Source organism: Acipenser ruthenus, chromosome 6, assembly GCF_902713425.1.
Source record: "Acipenser ruthenus chromosome 6, fAciRut3.2 maternal haplotype, whole genome shotgun sequence".
NCBI classification, from domain to species: domain Eukaryota; kingdom Metazoa; phylum Chordata; class Actinopteri; order Acipenseriformes; family Acipenseridae; genus Acipenser; species Acipenser ruthenus.
In genome coordinates this window covers 42,332,445-42,351,600 of record NC_081194.1, presented here as the reverse complement: position 1 = coordinate 42,351,600, position 19,156 = coordinate 42,332,445, and the positions used below count along the sequence as shown (strand labels likewise).

General features: G+C 40.0%; 1 protein-coding gene across 2 annotated transcripts in view; it reads right to left on the bottom strand.

Moving 5' to 3' along the window:
• Positions 1-19,156, bottom strand: part of LOC117411187 (fasciculation and elongation protein zeta-2-like) — a 107,332-nt gene that overhangs the window by 41,209 nt on the left and 46,967 nt on the right. For both annotated transcript variants that reach the window (XM_034018457.3, XM_034018458.3), the window contains exons 2-4: positions 13,727-13,835; positions 5,983-6,099; positions 621-765 (exon numbers count right to left, since the gene is read on the bottom strand). In XM_034018457.3, the coding sequence (XP_033874348.2) occupies positions 621-765; positions 5,983-6,099; positions 13,727-13,835 (371 nt within the window). The remainder of the gene's footprint in view (positions 1-620; positions 766-5,982; positions 6,100-13,726; positions 13,836-19,156) is intronic.

Genomic DNA, 19,156 nt, shown 5'->3' with positions numbered 1-19,156 from the left:
AATATTATAGTTGAGGTAACTCTGCTATTTCCTCTTTACCTGTATACAAAGTTGCTCTTTAAATACTTGAAACATGTTAAGAGGCTGAAAAGAAGGTACAATGGTGCTAAAACATTCCTTTTCAGGGCCTGAAATTACCAATGTTTTTATTAATTTCTTATAACTATTTGTTATATTATAGTTTTACCTTAGTTTGGTATGTTTTAATTCAGACTGTAATCCATCACATATGTTTCTAACAAATAGTTATATATTTAAAGTTGCATTGTAGCATTTAATGCAAGAATTAAAAAAAAAAATTAAATATTTCAGATATGTTTATATCATCATCCCCTAAACAGTCTCTTTTTTTTTCACAGCACTGTTCATATTGTCCTCCCAGGGAGTCATGAAAATTCAGGAAAATGTCTTACTGGTAATGTCATGCAATTATAACCCCATAGTTCTGCTATGCCATCATCTTTCATGTCAGATTCAATGTTTCAGGTTTTACTAATTCTTACTTTTTGTGTATGAAATCAGCTATGAACCCTTATTATAATAGCAAAAACAAGGTCCCTTTTAAAATTGTTTATTTTTTATTTTTAAATAAAAGGCCCTTAAACATCCTGTTTACTCACGTTCTTCAGAACTGTTGTTCGTGCTGGACCTCTTGAGTGTCTGTATCTCTTGAGAGAGCAATGACAGTCTGTCAGACTGTGAGGGCATCTCATCTTCTTCTGGATCTGGAGACTCCTGCATCATTTCCTCAATTTCTTCAATTACCTTGATAAATAATAAAATATAGGTCGGCAGCTACACATTCATCCCCCATCTCTTACATAGGACTGACTTAAATTTTTTTCCCCCCATGAACTGCATCTATATCCCTGCATAAAGTGCAATCTTATTTGTGAGACAGTAGCACACAGTTTCCCATTTCCTACATTCACTCCTTGTACAACTAACATTATTTTATGGTTGTCTGGTGAAAAAAATGCTCTATCCAGTCAGAAGTCTAGACCCTTTTCACACAGACGAGTTATTGCAGCTCAAAGCCAGCATTGAAGCGGCATGTAGGCTGTGTGAATTGCCTATACTGGCACAGAGCCGACATATTTTATGACGGCTCTGAACCACCTTACAGGGTAGTTCAGAGACTGCACAGAGCCATTTTAATTGCCTCTGTGAATAGAGATATAGTATGTTTTTATTGTGGTCAGCATTCGTGGTATAAACCATGACATATGGTACTTTTGTCATGGGCGGATGCAGGGATAACAAATACTGTATGTCGTGACATATTTTGTTTATACCATGAATGCTGACATCAATAATAAAAAAAATAAAAAAAAACAACAGTTGCACTAGTTGGTTTATGAAAATATATATATATATATATATATATATATATTCCTTTTTTTTTTTTTTTTTATTGTAATACGACATCACTGAACTGAAGATGGTCATTCTGTCAGTACAGAGGAGCTGAACCTGATGGGAATTTACAACTACCAGTAGTACCAGTGTTTTTAATTATTAGTGTATGTATTTGCAGTGCAGTATATCACAATGAGGAAACAAAAAAAAGATCTGGTTACTAACTTTCATGAGATGCGATATCATAAAAATAACTAATGTAAATGTAGCCACATCAGGGGTATAAACATATTTCTGCTCCCTGCTGTTGCCTGAACATTTTTTTTGTGACACTTGTTGAAATGGTGTCCATCCACTGCCATAAGAACGAGCTGTTGAATGTTTGAAACATTTCTCACGACCCTTTGGTTGTGTGAAAGGGTTAGGACGGTATTATGCTGGCATAGATGCTGCAATGTTGTGCTGTGTGAATGGGTCTTAAGAATTTGAGACATCTCTGAGATGGCTCAGTACTGGCATTTGTGTGCGAAAGTGGCTTCAGAGTCCTAATGCCTTCACAGCTGACAATCTTCAAAACTGGTACAGTACATCATGGTCAACTCTTTTGCAAGTCCTTCTTGGCCACATCTGTCCATCGTAACTACAATACAAGTCTGTTTTTTAATGAAAATTAATAAAAACAATCCATATTACCTGAAACACACCATCTAAGGCATGGAAAAGTCTTCCCAGTAATGTGCACTTTTTAGGTACTGTTGCACTTCCTTTTGCCTCGGTAAAAATCTATTCCTAGCTACACCCCTACTTAATGAATAAGGCTGAGGTCCATGGCAGGTCGAAACGGGCCTGTCTGCCTTGCCTTCCAGTGACTCTGAGTCCATCTGTGCTGAAGCAGGAGAGGGGCGGACCTCAGACTCTGAATAATAAGTGCAAGTTAATTCTGTTCAATTATCCCTAGTTTTGTTCTGTGCTTATTATTTTTACTTGTAAATTTGCTATAAAAAGTCTGTGTAATACACTTTTATATGCTGCAGTTTCTGCGGTTTATTTAAGACCATTTTTAAATGTGTGTAGGATCTTTATCTATATGTATAGCTCCACTGTGACCACACATTATTTCAATTAGAATGTTGGTAACCATGGTTTTGTTGCATGTTGAATATGATTTAGGGGTTTCCCTAAATAAGATGTTTCACAATTGCATAAAAAGTCTGTTTTTTTTAAATAAAGAAACCCAGTAAATTCTTTAATCAAAGTTAATCAAACATAACTTGTGCTATATTACATGTATGGAATGAAAATGTATCTTGTTTTTGTTTCAATACGGTCCATATTCATAAAGAATTTTCAACCAAAATCATAAATAAGCATGTGAACTGCACATAAAAGATTTATCTGAGACTACAACTTCTTTGTGTTGTTTTCCAGTAATAAAAAAAAAAAAAAGAGGTAGGCTAAATGTTTTATAAATATGGCCCTACAGTATGGTTTTCCCCAGATCTCTTGGAAAGCCTGCGAGTCAGGGACATTTTGTATTATACAGAAAAGGCAAATGTTTTATTTCTATTTTTTATTCACTTTTTTTTTTCCATGGGTTCCATTGATTCAGGCAAGTTGCATATATATTTAACTGCAAATTAAATGGTTTAATTGTTTTTTTCCTCAAGTTAGTTTTATGTAAAAAAAAAACTAAAAATATAGCTTTTGTAAATTGTTAAGTAAAAATCAAGCTGAAATAAACATCCTGCTTTTTACTACTTTTTTCCAGCACACATAATCTATTAGACTAGTATTAAAGTGTGTGGAGGGCAGCAAGACTTGGTTAGTAAATGGTAATCTCTGATCAGTACATGTTTGTGGTCGGCAATTCTAAGGAGTATACTGTGAAGAGGTGTAGAGCCTGGCATTACCCAAGTTATTTTTACCTCGACAGATTTCACGGTCATCATCACTCTTAACTGTAATAACTAAATAATAACTAAAATTAAACTAATAACTATAACTAAATCTGCAGAAAACCCTAACAAATATTTTAATTAAAATACTTTCCTTTAATTCTTTTTAATAAAGACTTTAAAATAACTATAAAAAACCTTGCTTCGATGTGCTTCAGTTCATTTTTCTGACTTTGCATTAAAAAAAAGCCTTGCTTAGTCGTGTTTCAGATAATTTGTCTTTATAGACATTCATTTGAATGTTGCTGCTAATTGCACAATTATTAAAGTAACTGTCAACTGCTGTAGAAGGAGGCATTAAAGAGCAGGAAGTGTGGAGTGTTCCTCTGACAAGATGTTGCTCCAGCGCTTTCTATTTTCAAGCGAGGGTGCCCAGTAACTCTGCAGGGAGGTCTCGGATCTGTGACCGCTGATGGACATAATTTATCTTGCTTGCAATCCAGCACTAGACAGTATTTGTATAAAGGTACTACAGATGCTATGATTAGTGTATATCTGTGAGGTGCCTGCCTTCCTGCATATTCTAGGTAACATTGTTGCTAGGTAATTCACTCCCGTATACCAAACAGCGCAAGAGTTTAAGGTGTTTGTTTTGCTTTGTTGGAATGAAGATAAAAGGCAGGCAGATTTTCTGGAAGTTTGAGTAAGTACTTCTCCAGTGAAGCTACTGGGCACAAGCAGTTTCCGGGCCCTTCAAACATGAATCAGCGGTGAGAGTCTTTGTTCTATTCGTAGGGATTTTTGTGATTTTCTGTACTTTCATTTAAAAAGTTCATGGCGGCGTACTTAGCTCTGTTTTCATCTGTTCTTATAATAAGAGTGAGCTTTTAGTTGTCTGTTTTCTTCGAACTGGACTGGACGTCGAACCAAACTACTAACAAGACCAGTCGCTGTGTCAGGGTTTAGGATGTCAGAATGTCTAATATTTGGAATGTCTCCTCCCGTTACTGCGATGGGATGTTGTGTTTTATCCTGGCCTTCTCGTTTCAGTTTTATAATTGTACCCACAAACACATTATTTTAAATTGTGAATTCTGTGTCACTCATTAACTCCAGGATAAACTTAGCGGAGGGTCTTTTAAATGTCTGTTTAATCCAGCATGGAGCCCAACATAGCTGCTTACTCCTTATTGCTCGTCTTTACAATTTCTGACTGTGCCATAGAAATTGAACTGTTCTTTTGTAATTTTAAAGTAAAATTCTATATATTTTTTTCAGAAAGCCAGTCATTGAAGCATTGAAGAGCCCAGTTTGTTTTGTGTTATTCATTTCTTTTTTCTAGCATGTCAATGTTACATTTTTGTACCTCAGCGTGGTAGGTCAACTTCAGTTTTTGAAGAGTTGTTTTTATGAACAGATGTAGCTTCGTTTTGTAACCATTAAACAATTACCATGGGTGCAAACAGTCAAAAGTGATGTCTTCAGTATCTTCCATGATAGCAGGTATTTTGACAGGTGTTTTATTTAATTTGGCGAGGAGCCGTGATACGTGGTTAGCACAGTACAGTGATTTGCCTTTGTTCCAAAGTAGTTCCTATCAGCATGAAGTTTTAACATCTACTCTCATGTAATGGAAATCTAATCAGTTTCTAAGACATTTTGCTGACTATTGTAACAGCTTGGAACACTGATAGACCAAATCAGCATGCAGTATTGTTTTCCCCAAAAGGCTTTGTTTGGGGACATTTTACCAAAGTAGACACTAAAACAGTAAAAGGGAAAATAATAACCACCTATGATACAGCATGTATCCACCTACCTGCAGACAGAGGCCCAGCCGCAAGCCTCACGATCTACTGACTGTGAGACTGAAAGTATGCCATGCACAAGTAGCAGTAGTACCGGTAAATCACAACAAACCATTATAGCTTGCTCCACCAAATGCACTCCACAACGGAGCAAATAACCAAATGGTTAAAATGATCGCTAAAGATACATTGACTAATCAGCACTGTTGAAGGACTACGTTTTGTAGTTTTAACTTTCAGTTAAAAACATTGAATGGATTTAAAATCTACTTTTTACTACTACATAAGGCTTCATGTAGCAGAACATATACCAGGACCAGTAGGTATGTATTGTATTTAATACGATATATTACTTTAATATAAAACTATAAAATATTTTTTTATATTTTATATTTTATAGCTGTCCAATGAAGATAATTTATTGATTCATTATACTCTGTAATAATTCACTATAATCTGTTATGTTGCCTTTAACTGCTGTTTGGAAATTATGCATAAATTGGACTTTATGCATACTACACTTGTACTGTTAATAAAAAGAGCTACTTATTGAAGCAGTCATAGTACTGCGATAGTTATTTTTTTTACATATTACTTCAATTGTGGTATTATGGAGGCATTACTTTTAGCCAGTGGCATGTTGTTGTAAATTATAACAGTGTAATTGCGTGTCTTTGATTATTAAAATATAAGGGAATGCCCATCCCTACCACATCACAGAATTTTTCAAAACATATCCAACCATTGCATATCTCAACTTTCACTTTTTTCATGGAAATATGTTTCGATAATGACAATCCTTTAAGCTCCACTGCCACCGGCTCATATACACAATGAATTACTGCAGCAGTTATGCCTGATATTGTGAGGTACTATTACCTAAATAATTGATCCCTACTGAATGGCTGGGATAAACATACCTGTTCTGCAGTGAAAAGTGGTTCATCGTTTATACAGGAGACAATGATGGAATGCATGTCCAGCTGTTCCCTCAACTCCTCATCATCTGACAAGTCAAGATTTAGACTGTCAGTTTTCTGTAAAGAAAATTTAGATGGTATTAGGGAAAAGTTTGAGTCATCACTAGGCTATCCTTATCATAACATACAGGAATTACCATAGATTGAACCTGATTTTTACTTAATGGAAATAAAAAAACCACAATAAAAAAAAAAAAACTACACTATTATTTGGGTTAGTATAAAGGCTGTAAAAAATCTACATTTAATTGAACAAATCATGTTTTTTTTAACATTATTAAATTATTTTTAGTCTTCTGTAATATTGAATGTATAAGTTAATATGTACAGTTAACAATGGCTGGGTTTGGATGCACGTGAAAATCGACTCCAGAGGCATGACTGTGTGACGTAACGCGAATACATTGTGAAACAGCAAAAGGACATCCTTTTGGCAGCTCGTCTTTAAGGGCAGGGTCAATCGCTTTCTCACGATAAAAACAGCTGTAAAAACCCATGTAAACCGTGCTTGTGCCTCAAGAGGTTTCAGCAGTCAAGATCCCGTTCTTCTGACTTAATCTCACGTAATCTGCAGCAGAAAGGCCAAACAAAACACACACACCCCCAACCCACACAATGTACATTTACGGACTACTTTAATACGAGAACCGCCGCGGTTATACTCATACCTACACCTGCCAACGGCAGTCATTATCACGGTACATTTTAAACATCAATATTAAAATGAAAGACAAACTATCGGATACAACCCAAAAGTTTTATTCAAGCACGCAACATTTAAATGAACAATTAAACAAAAAAGCGTTTATTTTCTAACGTACATATATATAAAAACACACACTGATGCACAATGAAAACGCAACAGTCTAAGTTTTATATCAATAGCTCATTGTACATGTTATTTACATTTTAAATAGTGAGCAGATAGGTTTGTTGATTGTTTGAGTAGTAATGTTCCTTGGGATAACAAAATACATGTGATTTCATAAAAACGCCAGGTGCTCAGTGCTTGGTATTTGAGTTGAGTTAAAATTACCAAAATTAGTTGATTAAGAATCTGTATAAATAACCATTCGAAAAGACATGATTTTAATTAACACAAGTGAAAGATACGACCATGCCCCGCTTGAGTACCTGTTGCTATCGGCATGAAGGCGGCCAATCTGAGAGAAGTTGCCCAGAGAATAAGATGTTCTACTTCAACAAATCAGCAGACTAGTCCAGAGAAACCAGGAAACCGGCTCTGTGAGGGACAGGCCATGTCCTGGAAGGTTGAGGGTCACCACACCGGACCAGGACCGTCACATCCAACTGATCCATCTGCGTAATCGTTTTCAGACTGCAGTGGCTACAACACGAGAAATTCCAGGAAGAAATAACCCGCGCATCAGCAGAATGACTGTAGCTCGCAGTCTGCATGAAAATGATTTGCATGCTTTGAGGCCGTTCAGGGGTAACATGTTGACAGCTGAGAGACGAAATTGCTGTCTTTTGTGGGCCAGAGAACATCTGAGGTGGCAGCAGAGAGAGTGGTGGAGTGTTTTTTATTCACTGATGAATGCTGTTTTGCCCTTGACAGACCTGACGGAAGACAACATGTGTGGAGACGTTGTGGTGAGCGTTATGCTGACTGTTGCGTTGTTCAAGCCAACCGGTGGAGAGGTGGAAGGTGATGATGTGGGGAGGAATCTCCTTCAACACAAGAACACCTTGAACATCAGATTAAGGGCAACCTTACTGCTCAGCGATACATTGAGGCAACAGTTTTTCCGTTCCTGCAAGCCAATCCAGAACTTCTTTATGCAAGTCCCCCCCTCGGACAAACTCACCTCAGCTTTAGGCCAGTTACAGACGGACGCTCCAGATGCATGCCGAACTCAATTGAAATTAAGTACGTGTTAGAGCCACACTTCATAAAAGTCGATGACCCAATTGCTTTCATACTGGCGAACCAAAAGTGTATTGCACTTATTCCAAAGGTATCTTAAATAAACTTTGTTATTTGAGAACAGTTTGCCTACATAGCGCAGTTCGCTCGTGTCAAACAAATACACAGCTAAGCAAGTTTTAATCACATTTAACTATCATTAGTGTATCCTTTATTGTACATAATAATAATAATAATAATAATAATAAATCTGAATTTAAAAGGTTTTCAGTCTTTAGGAACTGTTTTTACCATTAAGAAGACCATCTAGTCACTGGGGCTATTTCCGTTTTCAGAAGCCGTAGTGCAAAGGACAGATCAGCGAACAGATTCCCCAGGTAGAAGCATGATTTTCAGTCAGTTAAAAAATAGAGCTCTGTGCTGCTGGTGGGAGTTGGGCAATGATACTTTTTACAGCTGTATTTCTATTAAGTTGAGTTACAAGAACATGAATCATAGCATCCCCATTTAGTTAAAAGCCTGTCACTGACAATTATTGAAATAGGCATGGTATTGTTGTTTTATTTCTGTTTAGATTTGCCCGAATGTATAAGGGATTCAAAATAAATTGCTCAGATTAAACTAACAGAAGTCTGCGTTCATGTTAATATTTGAGGATTGACTTGCATGGTTTATTTATTTATTTTAGTAATACACTGTAATACGTATACGCTACTTATGAAACCAAGGTGCACCAGAGCCACTCAGAGCGGCAGAGGAAGGCGTGCTAGCGTCAAAAGAGCATCGAGGCAAACAATTGTTTTAGGCAGCGCTGTACTTATGCACTTAATTGGGATTTTGCGCTTGAATTGAGTTCGGCATGCCTGTAGAGCATCCGTCTGAAAACTGGCCTTACTTGGCTATAGTCACTCCCTGGTTCTTCAGCTCTGAGTACTATGTATGCACAGCATCACCAAAATGAGAGTGAACCCGTGTTGCATGCTTAAAAAAACAAACAATATTATATAATTTTTCTTACACTTCATTCAAATAAAATATAATTTTTAAACACTGATTTCACGGTAACTATCCCAGGGACGGTAATGTTTACTCATAACGCCACATATCAATTTAAACATACATTTATGTCTGTCTGTCTCACAGTATGCATTCCTGTGTTATTGTCACAGTACAGAAAAACAGATACAGAAAAACAGATTTAAAAAATGGAAAATCCCCACGTCGTACATAGTTATACAGATTGTGTACCAAGGCAAGGTGCAGTGTGCGGACTCTGAATTGCAATTACTATTTTTTAAACCACAGCAAACATTAGCCTAATTATCCATTAAAAGTTATATTTTAATAGAAGTGCTATCAAAATTCAGGTAACAAATAGCTTAGTTCTAAAGTCAGCATTTTTAATGACACACCATTAGATAGATTAAAATATTCCAATTTAAAACAGAGTTAAAGAAAATGCACAAATTACTGACATGTTGTGGCAGAGCTGTTGTTGAGTGGCATATGGGTGGTGACATCAGAAACAGAAACCAAAACAGATAATGGTGGTGGTGAAACTGAGCGCTACGGCGCGCAGCTATTTTATTAAATAATAATACAAACAAAAGATTTAAACAAAACAAACACCACAAAACAAAAGGGCACGTTGGCAAAACAAATAAACAGAAACAAGTATATTTATATATAGCAATTGGTTCTCTCAGCAAAGCATGTCTCGCCTCTGACACTCTCCCCGAGGGTAGAGAGCTGCAGGTTTATATACAGTGACCATCTCCCGATTAGCAACAATTAATCAATGAATTAACTCAGGAGATGGTCACCGTCTGCATGAGTTTAATAAGGATGCGTGACTGTCAGCTAGTTAAATAAATCACTAGCTGATCAGTCACGCATCCTCACGAGGTTTTTAAAAATACAAAAACAATAACAAATAACCGGCGCTTCGCCATAGTATAAACATAAATAATAAACAAATGGGCGGGACACTCCACCACACATGCCCCCCCACCTTGTGCGCAGCACACATGGCTTTTTCGGCCAACTCCCCCCTTAGTCCCCAAAGTCCCGGTTTACAGTCCCGGCCCAGGAACGGGCAGCAACGGGCCAAAGGTGGCGGCCACGGTGGGAGGTCCTCCTCCCACCCCAACAGCTGTAGTGGCCGGCTCCTCCAGCCAAAGCAATCTTGCGGCCATCCGGCGGCCTGTGGGGGTGGTCTCCTGACCTTCCCCCCTACTCTCTGTACCCGGCAGCCCCCTCTTCTGGGGCTCCGGCCACCCAATTTCCTGCAGTGAAAATGCTGTGGGGGAAGGTGGTCTCCTGACCTCTCCCCCCATCTTCATAGCCGGCAGCTCCCTCTTCTGCGGCTCCAGCCACCCAATTCCCTGCAGCGAAACTGCTGTGGGGGGAGCTGGTCTCCTGACCTCCCCCCTCTTCTTCATGGCCGGCAGCTTTCCAGGTGAAGCAGAGCCGGCGGCGACCCCAGGCGCCAACGGCAGCAGTGGACCCTCGGGAGACAACGGCAGCAGCGGACCCTCGGGAGGCAAACTCTGGAGGGGAGCCCCTGGCCATGGAGGCGGCAGCGGGAGCGCCACTTCTCCCTCGTACCCCGCCACTGGTGGCTCCACAGGCGATGCGGAGCAGCAGACAACCAGGGGCGATGCGGAGCAGCAGGCAACCCGGAGCGATGCGGAGCAGCAGGCAACCCAGGGTGATGCATGGCAGGCATCCTTAGGCGGTGAGAGGCAGGCATCCTTGGGCGGTGAGAGGAAGGGCAGGAGTAGTCCTTCCCATGGAGGTGGAGGTGGAACCAGCAGGTATTCACCCTCTGCTGGTGGAGGTGGGAGCGGTAAGCAGTCCTCCCACGTTGATGGAGGCGGAACCAGCAGGTATTCACCCTCTGCCAGTGGAGGTGGGAGGGGCAAGCAGTCCTCCCACAGCAGTGGAGACGGAACCAGCAGGTACTCACCCTCTGCTAGTGGAGGTGACGGAGACAGCTCCTGCTGCTCTGCTCCTAGCGGTGGAGGTGGCGGAGGCAGAGGCAGATCCCGCTGCTCTGCTCCTGCTGGTGGAAGCGGTGGAGGAGGCAGAGGCAGCTCTTGCTGCTCTGCCCCTGGTGGTGGAAGCGGTGGAGGCAGAGACAGCTCCTGCTGCTCTGCTCCTGCTGGTGGAAGTAGGTGGAGGTGGCAGACACAGAGGCAGCAGGTGTTCTTCCTCTGCTGCTGGAGGCCTAGGTTCTGTACGTGTGGGCCTCCCCCCCCTTGGGCTGGGGCCGCACAGGCTCCCCCCTTCTGGGCGCTGGACGCCCACGCTCCCCCCTTCTGGGCGCTGGACGCACGCGCTCCCCCCTTCTGGGCGCTGGAGACAACAGAACTTTGGGCTCATCCCTTTCCTCATCTGTGTCCCCGTCGACCTCTGGGCAGCTTTCCTCCTCATGCCCAAATCGATGGCAGTATGTACACCACTCCTTCTCCTCCGTGGAGTCCTCCCTCTCTACCCACCATGCGAGATCCCATGGCCGGAGCTTAGGGTCCACCCTCTTGCTTCCACTGTCCCTCTGTTGTGGGGGCTGGCCGTTCCTCTCCCTTCCCCTTTTTCTTCCCATTATTTAATTTTTTTTTTCCTCCAAAAAAAAAAAAAAAAAAAAAACACGCTTTTTGAAAAAACAAACAAGAAAAATGCACTTTGCTTTCCTGGTCCGACTCCTGGAGGCGTTTATCCCATGCAGGACACCATACGTGACCGAGCTGTTGTTGAGTGACGTATGGGTGGTGACGTCACGGACCAGAAACAGAAACCAAAACAGATAATGGTGGCGGTGAAACTGAGAGATACGGTGCTCAGCTATTTTATTAAATAATAATACAAACAAAAGATTTAAACAAAACAAACACCACAAAATAAAAGGGCACGTTGGCAAAACAAATAAACAGAAACAAGTATATAGCAATTGGTTTTCTCTCCACAAAGCACGTCTCGTCTCTGACACTCTCCCCGAGGGTAGAGAGCTGCAGGTTTATATACAGTGACCATCTCCCGATTAGCAACAATTAATCAATGAATTAACTCAGGAGATGGTCACCGTCTGCACGAGTTTAATAAGGATGCGTGACTGTCAGCTAGCTAAATAAATCACTAGCTGATCAGTCACGCATCCTCACAAGGTTTTCAAAAATACAAAAACAATAACAAATAACCGGGGCTTTGCCATAGTATAAACATAAATCATAAACAAAGGGGCGGGACACTCCGCCACACATGTTTATATCATTCTTGCCATCATTGATACTTGTGGACCTATGGTACAGTAACTGGTGATCTCAAGCAACCAAATCAATGGACAGCTCATTTGCTTGTCTTCGCCACAGAGACAGTAAAATCTCATGAAAATAACAATGGATTTTTCACGGATCCTGACTTTCATCTATATCCCTGCATTATGAATGAAATTCACATCCTGAATCCTGTTATCATATGCATATGTCATGTTTTCAAAATCTTTTTCTAATGAAACTGCTGCAGGAGAAGGCAGGCTTCCTGTGAATAGCAAAAAGCCATAATGTCCAAACACTAGAAAGTAATTCAATGGACCCATTTACCTTTTATAAACAGTTAAATCTTAATCCTTGTTAAACTGCACCCAGACTCATTGAAAACAACATAAATGTTGCGCATTGATTGTAAAACCACAATACAGTGAACATTTAAAAAAGTTGACTTCTTTTGACATATTTTCTTCAAAAGAATTTGGAATGTTATTAACTTACCCAGTCAGCAAAAAAAACAACAAAAAAAAAATAAAATGTTAAATGAACCACATTTCATCTACCTTTTTCAGTTGGGGTTTCCAATTTGGTGGCAAAGACCCCATGCTGCTAGAAACACACAGTGGAGGGATCAAAGAAACAAAACTAACATTTTTGGGCATTAAAAATATTGCACAAAAATAGAGCTTCTGTAGCAGGGCGGTAGAGAAGTGTTTTATTTTTTATGATTTAAAATGTATTGTGTTTATTATTTAAAGAAAATGTTTGTTTTTTATTTTAGAATGGGGTACTGCCTGTGTGTTTTCAGTTGACCACTTAGCCATCCCTCTCACAGGCTCCTATAAATGTTTCTTGTGATTTGCAAGCGGTTGCCTTGGGGACTCACCTGCAACTGAACCTGCAGTCTTCACTGGCCATAATAAAAAAAGACTTGGACAAACCAAGAGACTGGATTGGCAAAGACCAATTTTAAAATCCCACCCCAACTACAATGTTTGTAACTCATGACCTAATTTCCATTTCACTCTCCAAGGCAGACTTTGCAACGGTCCATGTATTATTAGTGCTTTTCATCTTTGAATACATTTCCTGGGTTTATTTCCTCCCCCAATATTAAAACCAGGGTTGAAAACACAAAAGGAAAAAAAAAAAATCTTTAAAAAACAGTACAAAAAATAAATAAAAAACACAACAGTCTAGTTCTGTAAAAGCTGAGGTCCCTTTAAAATAAAACCTTGTAAATGCATTGGGGAGCGGGGTAACTGGTCAAATCAGAATTTGGAACACAAAATGTTACTGTATACAGTAGGTGTGATTTATTACACATTATTAGTGTTTTTGCCTATTATGCAATGCTATGTTTGAGTCTGGCTTAGCCCAGGTAGTCTTTGTACACTGTTTATAGTCCATACAGTTTGTAATCCAGTAGTAACAAATCTGACCATAGTACCAACCTGAAAACTATGCAAAAACCTGTTACCTTAACACCAATTATTTCAATTAGTTAATGATATTACAAATCAGAACATACCCCTTTCTCCATCAGGTTCAATGTCGGCAGGTGGAGGGATCGAGTATGAGAAGTTTTCCAATCCACGGGCATCACATTGCCGAAATTATCTGTCAGGGCATTCCAAATCCTGAACACAGAAGAAAAATAAATCGTCAGCTGTGTCACATCAAAATCCATAAATCCTGACCAAACAAACAATGCAGAAAAAACTGATTGCGAAGCATATTTTCATTATAGCAGCTTGCATCTTTTGCCTCTTTTCCACTATACAACCGAGCTGCGCCTGGGCTGTATCGAGCCCTCACAATGCAATTAAGGAGAGTCTTGGTTTTTTTTCTACTTCAGAGCCAAGCCGTGCTACTGACGTCACACACAACGAAAGACAGTTGTTATTAAATCAAAAGATGCGCAAACAAATGGTGGTCAAAAATTAATAGACCAACGGTACAGCTGTATCTTGTATCGCTATATTTTGTAAATATTTTAGGAATTTCTTTATAATCCACACATTTTACTGATTACATCGACTTAATAAAGTTCAATTAGTTCTGTTGAAGGGGAAAAAAGAAGGTTTTAATAATATGATTTGCCAAAGACATTCCGTTTAAGGATAGTTGTTTTTGCTAGAGCTGTTTTTTGTTTGGGTGCTTAAAAAAGAAGCTGCGCGAGTGCAATGAGAGCCATAGTTGTATGTATGTACAGCTGTTTATGCCCATTTGCTTCAAATCGTCAGAAATTCGGGCATAAACTTTCTAATTTCTGATGCACGACTGCAGACCTTCCTGAGCACTTCTATCTGCCCACAGAGAAACTAGAGCCTGCACTTCCTCAACGACCCAAGGCTGTACTTTTCTCTCATCACACTCATTCCCCTGTCTTTCTGGAGGGTACTGACTGATGCAACGTAATGACGAAAATCCTTAACCCCGCCCCTGGCCTGGCTTGGCTCTGAGCCAGATTCAGGTGAAGCCGGAGTTTCAGGGTTTGGTTCTCACTCGGCTCGACAAATAGCCAGTGGAGAACCACCCGTACCCGTACCCGTACCATACCAAGCCCTCACGGGTCAGATGTGACGGTGGAGAATTTGTATCTGGTCTGTTTGTATTGTTACAGTAATATTGGCACTAATATGACTGGTACTGTAGGTGGGTGCCTTCTGCAATATGCACCTGGGAGTTATTTTATTAAGCCTGGATGCAGACATGAGCTTCACCCAATCAGAGAGCTCAACTCAAATTTAGTAGAATTTGGATAATTTAGTTGGGTAGACATCAACTGAGAAGACTTTAGAATTTTACAGTAAAATGGATGTCAAATGTAATTTTTTTCTTCTTTTTTTTCTTGAACTCAGATCTGAAGTTCTTCAAGTACACTGAACCAGTACTGTAGGACCTGCTCCAGCTCTGACTAGGATACACCAATGTTGGTCAATGTTGGAATTTCTAAGGCTCAAAAATACCTTAACATTCCTGTTACTGCATACGGAAGCAGCCTCTGTGCAGTCACTACTATGCTATAATAAAACCACAACTCTTGGGGATAGAAATGTAAATCTAGCCACTTGACAATCAATGTCAGACATTGGAAGAAATAAACCAGGTTTGGGTTGGCAGGATGTACCTCAGGCACAGCCTTTATCTGGCTGACACTATCACACATCACCCATGTAATTTAAATCTAAAGATGCACAACCATTTAAGCCAGCTACAGATTAATACGTTTTAAAGTATGAAGTTACTGGTGAACTATGGATGTTACCTAATTTAAAATATTTTGCAGATGGTTTTATATATCTCTGGAACAACCAGTGAAGGACATAAAGATTTAAGCCTGTTGGCAAATAAACAAAAGTATTTTACTGTAGTATCCAAATATTATTTTGGGTATTGTTACAGTACCACACATGACTAAGGTCACAAGTTAAATGTACAAACATTAAGTAAAACAAAATAAATAAAATAAAAGAAACTTGGGATTGCAGCTCATAAATGTGACAGTCAGAAGGGAGTATATACAGTACACATTTTAAAATTGCTCTGCGGCAATTTAAGGGGCAAGGTGAATTTAAGGAACAGGCACAGGAAGAGTACTTACGCCACTCATACAGTACTTGTTTTCTCCATTTATTTTACTTACTGTCACCCAAAGCAACAAAAAGAAAGTAAAAGCCTAGCAAATATAACAGAGCTATCTTGCTGGAGGTACTTAGAGGGTACTTAGTGTTTTGTCATAAAAAAAGAGAGATGGAAAGCACTTTTGAATAGATTTTTTTCAGAAACAATAACACATTGTTCAAGTGGTCACATAGATATTTCTATAACTGAAATGTATTTAATTCTATATTTTATAGTCTGAAGTCTTGAATGCCCTTAAAATACCCTTCCGCCAAAGTTTTCAACTTTGTATGTTTGACTAAACATAATACATTTTTTTCAATGCAAAGATTATAAAGTGAAGTATATGTCCAGAATATGTCCGTACTGCTGTTAATTATAAAAAGAATCAGGTTTTTCATCTCAGAATAAACAGGTGACTTTATAAATGAACGAAGGCGTACGTCACTACTAAATACTTAATTATCACTTAAATAAGTACTGTGTCTCTGTGACAGAAATATTAGTTTTGGTTGTAAATCACCCTCCCAACCTGTGAGGATGCTAAGCAGCGAAAGGGAAAGTCTTTGGATGGGCTGGCCTGACAGTTCTTTCCCCGGGCCGGAAAGTCGGTCAGTCTGGAAGGCGGCGAGACTCTGTTGCAGGAACGTATTGACCCGGAAGGGAAACTATGTAGCAGCTGCAATCGTTTACCAAGGGGTCATGCGTGATGGCATAAAGGGGCCGGAGGATCGTAAATCTTTTCCTCGCTTGGTTTCAGAGGCACATACGGAACTGGAAGGACTGGGAGAGATTCCCTTCGAACTGTGTTGAAAAGAATTTGAGAGTGTTTTGTTTGTTTGTAGCACTGTTAGTCTTTTGTCTTTTGTTTTGTGAAATCACTAGACTGCTAACACGCCTCCGGAGCTGTTGCCTTGGGCCAGCACTACCCGAACAACACCACCACCACAGTCAGTTTGTTTGTTATCACCCACCTCGAGCACTACTGCACGCACCCAGACTGGTGATTGTGTTTAGCATTATTGTGGAGCGGATAATGTGTTATTTGTTTTGTTTTGCAAATCATTATCATCATTTTCCTGTGTATTGCCGGAGGATTATTGTTTGGTCGCCAGACCAGGATTTGTACAAAATAAAGACCCCCTTTTTCAAAACGGATTACAGTTTCCTTTTGTGATTATCCTGCACTGCATCACCTCTTCTACTCAGCAGCCACTTTGCCACAGTCTCCAATACAAAGTTGAGGCAATATGTATTTAATGAGGTGTGAAAGCCATTAGTAAATGATAGAACAAGACAGGCATTTGGTGAATATTAATAAGGTGTCTGTGCCCTGCAATTTAATAAGGGCTAACTACTGAAAGTCACAATGGTATACCACTGTTCAAAATGTACATGTTTCAGGTCCGTGCTTTGCACACGAACAGTGTTCAATAGGGTTAAAAGGTACAGATGTCAATGGAGCAATGGAGAAAAACACTTAAAATATGTAAAAAGCTGTCATTACAAATTATTTAAAAGTGGGCAAACATTGATGTGTTCAGTAAATGTCCTTTCACAGAAAGTGCATCGCATCAAAGCATCATTGATACTGTATATCTTAGAGGCTTTTATAATGCTGCCCGCTTCTAGTTTACAATCTGACCCGAAAAGTGAGAAAAGTTGACAACAGTAAGGTAAGAATGAACTCCCACAACACATCTCTTATTTTGGAAGGTAATTTAGATTCCATGTGAGATTGGTGTTTTCTTTGTATTTTGTTAAGTCTGCAGTGAAAGAGTTTCTAAACTGAACAACATGCTTGGTTATCATCTGAGACAGCCATAACACGTATTTTGTTGTAAACCTCATTGCCTGTGATGCGTATTGTTGTTTCACAGGGAGAAATACTGATTGAATTGTAAAACTGACAATTTGCAGGTCCCTGCAGGTTTCTTTGTTCTTTCAGATCAGGAACAATTACTGTCAGCCTAAAGGCCCTTGCCAGTGAAATAGGCCAAAATACTATTTGAGCCCTTACTACGAGAACTATTTTCAGCTTGGGACAACAATCCCAAATGCTTATTATTAAAATGTCAAAACATTGCTGAATACTATAAATGTTACACACATACTGCCTGTATCCTTCGAAGTGTTAATTATACAGAGCAATTTACAATCAGTGGGTTTAACACAGTGAACTTGTCTATTTCCAAGAGACAAAAAGACATACATTTTTCTATCAGGAGATATTTTTTTTATAGTTTAGATTCTATACATTTGCACCCTTATTTGCACTTACTTGAAACAAGACTCTGTTGGCTATAGTTTGTTAATATTCCCCCAAGATAGCAAAAGCTGCCCTTCGAATTGGTGATATCATGGGGCAAGTTCAGCATGGAAGAGGGGGTCTTGGTTTCAGTTCAGCTCCTCCTACATGGCACAAGGCAGCCCCAGCTCAAAGGAGGAAGCTGGTGGTCAACGAGGTGCAAAAGCAGGAGGAGAGGATGAGGTGTATAAAGGCCATTTCCCAGGCCAAGCAGGGAGAATGGATGAGATGGGAGAGTGTGGAACAACGCAAGATTGGCTGGCAAGACCTATGGTCAATGGAACAGAGCAGGATCAGTTTCCTCATCAGGTCAACATATGATGTTCTCCCATCACCACAGAACCTAAACCTCTGGGTAGGAGAGGATCCCTCATGTCCTTTGTGTTCATCACCTGCAACATTAAGGCACATTTTGACAGGATGTAAGGTGGCTCTTAGCCAAGGACGGTTTACTTGGCGCCATGACCAGGTGCTGCGATGTTTGGCCTTAACATTGGAAGACAAGCGTAACATGACCAATAAGTTGTCACCTGTTCCATCAAAACATTACACACAAAAGACAACATTCCTCCGCCCAGGAGAGCAACCACCAAGAAAAGGTGTTAAAACCAATCCTCGCCCAGGACAACTGGAAGCTGCTAGAGACTGGAAAATGCTGGCAGATGTTGGTCAACGGCTTATTTTCCACCTGAGATTGCCACCACTAACCTTCGACCAGATATTGTCTTGTGGTCTGGATCAGCACGCCTTGTTCACCTGGTAGAGTTAACAGTACCATGGGAGGATGCTGTAGATGAGGCGTATGAGAGGAAGAAACTGCGGTATGCTCAACTAGCCACTGAAGCAGAACAGCGAGGATGGAGAGTCCGGGTTTACCCAGTGGAAGTCGGTTGTCGAGGATTTGTGGCACACTCTACAACCCGGTTTCTCAGAGACGTCGGATTCAGTGGTCAAGAGTTGCGTCGCACAGTGAAGAACTTATCTGAAGCAGCAGAGAGGAGCAGCAACTGGCTGTGGTTGAGACGG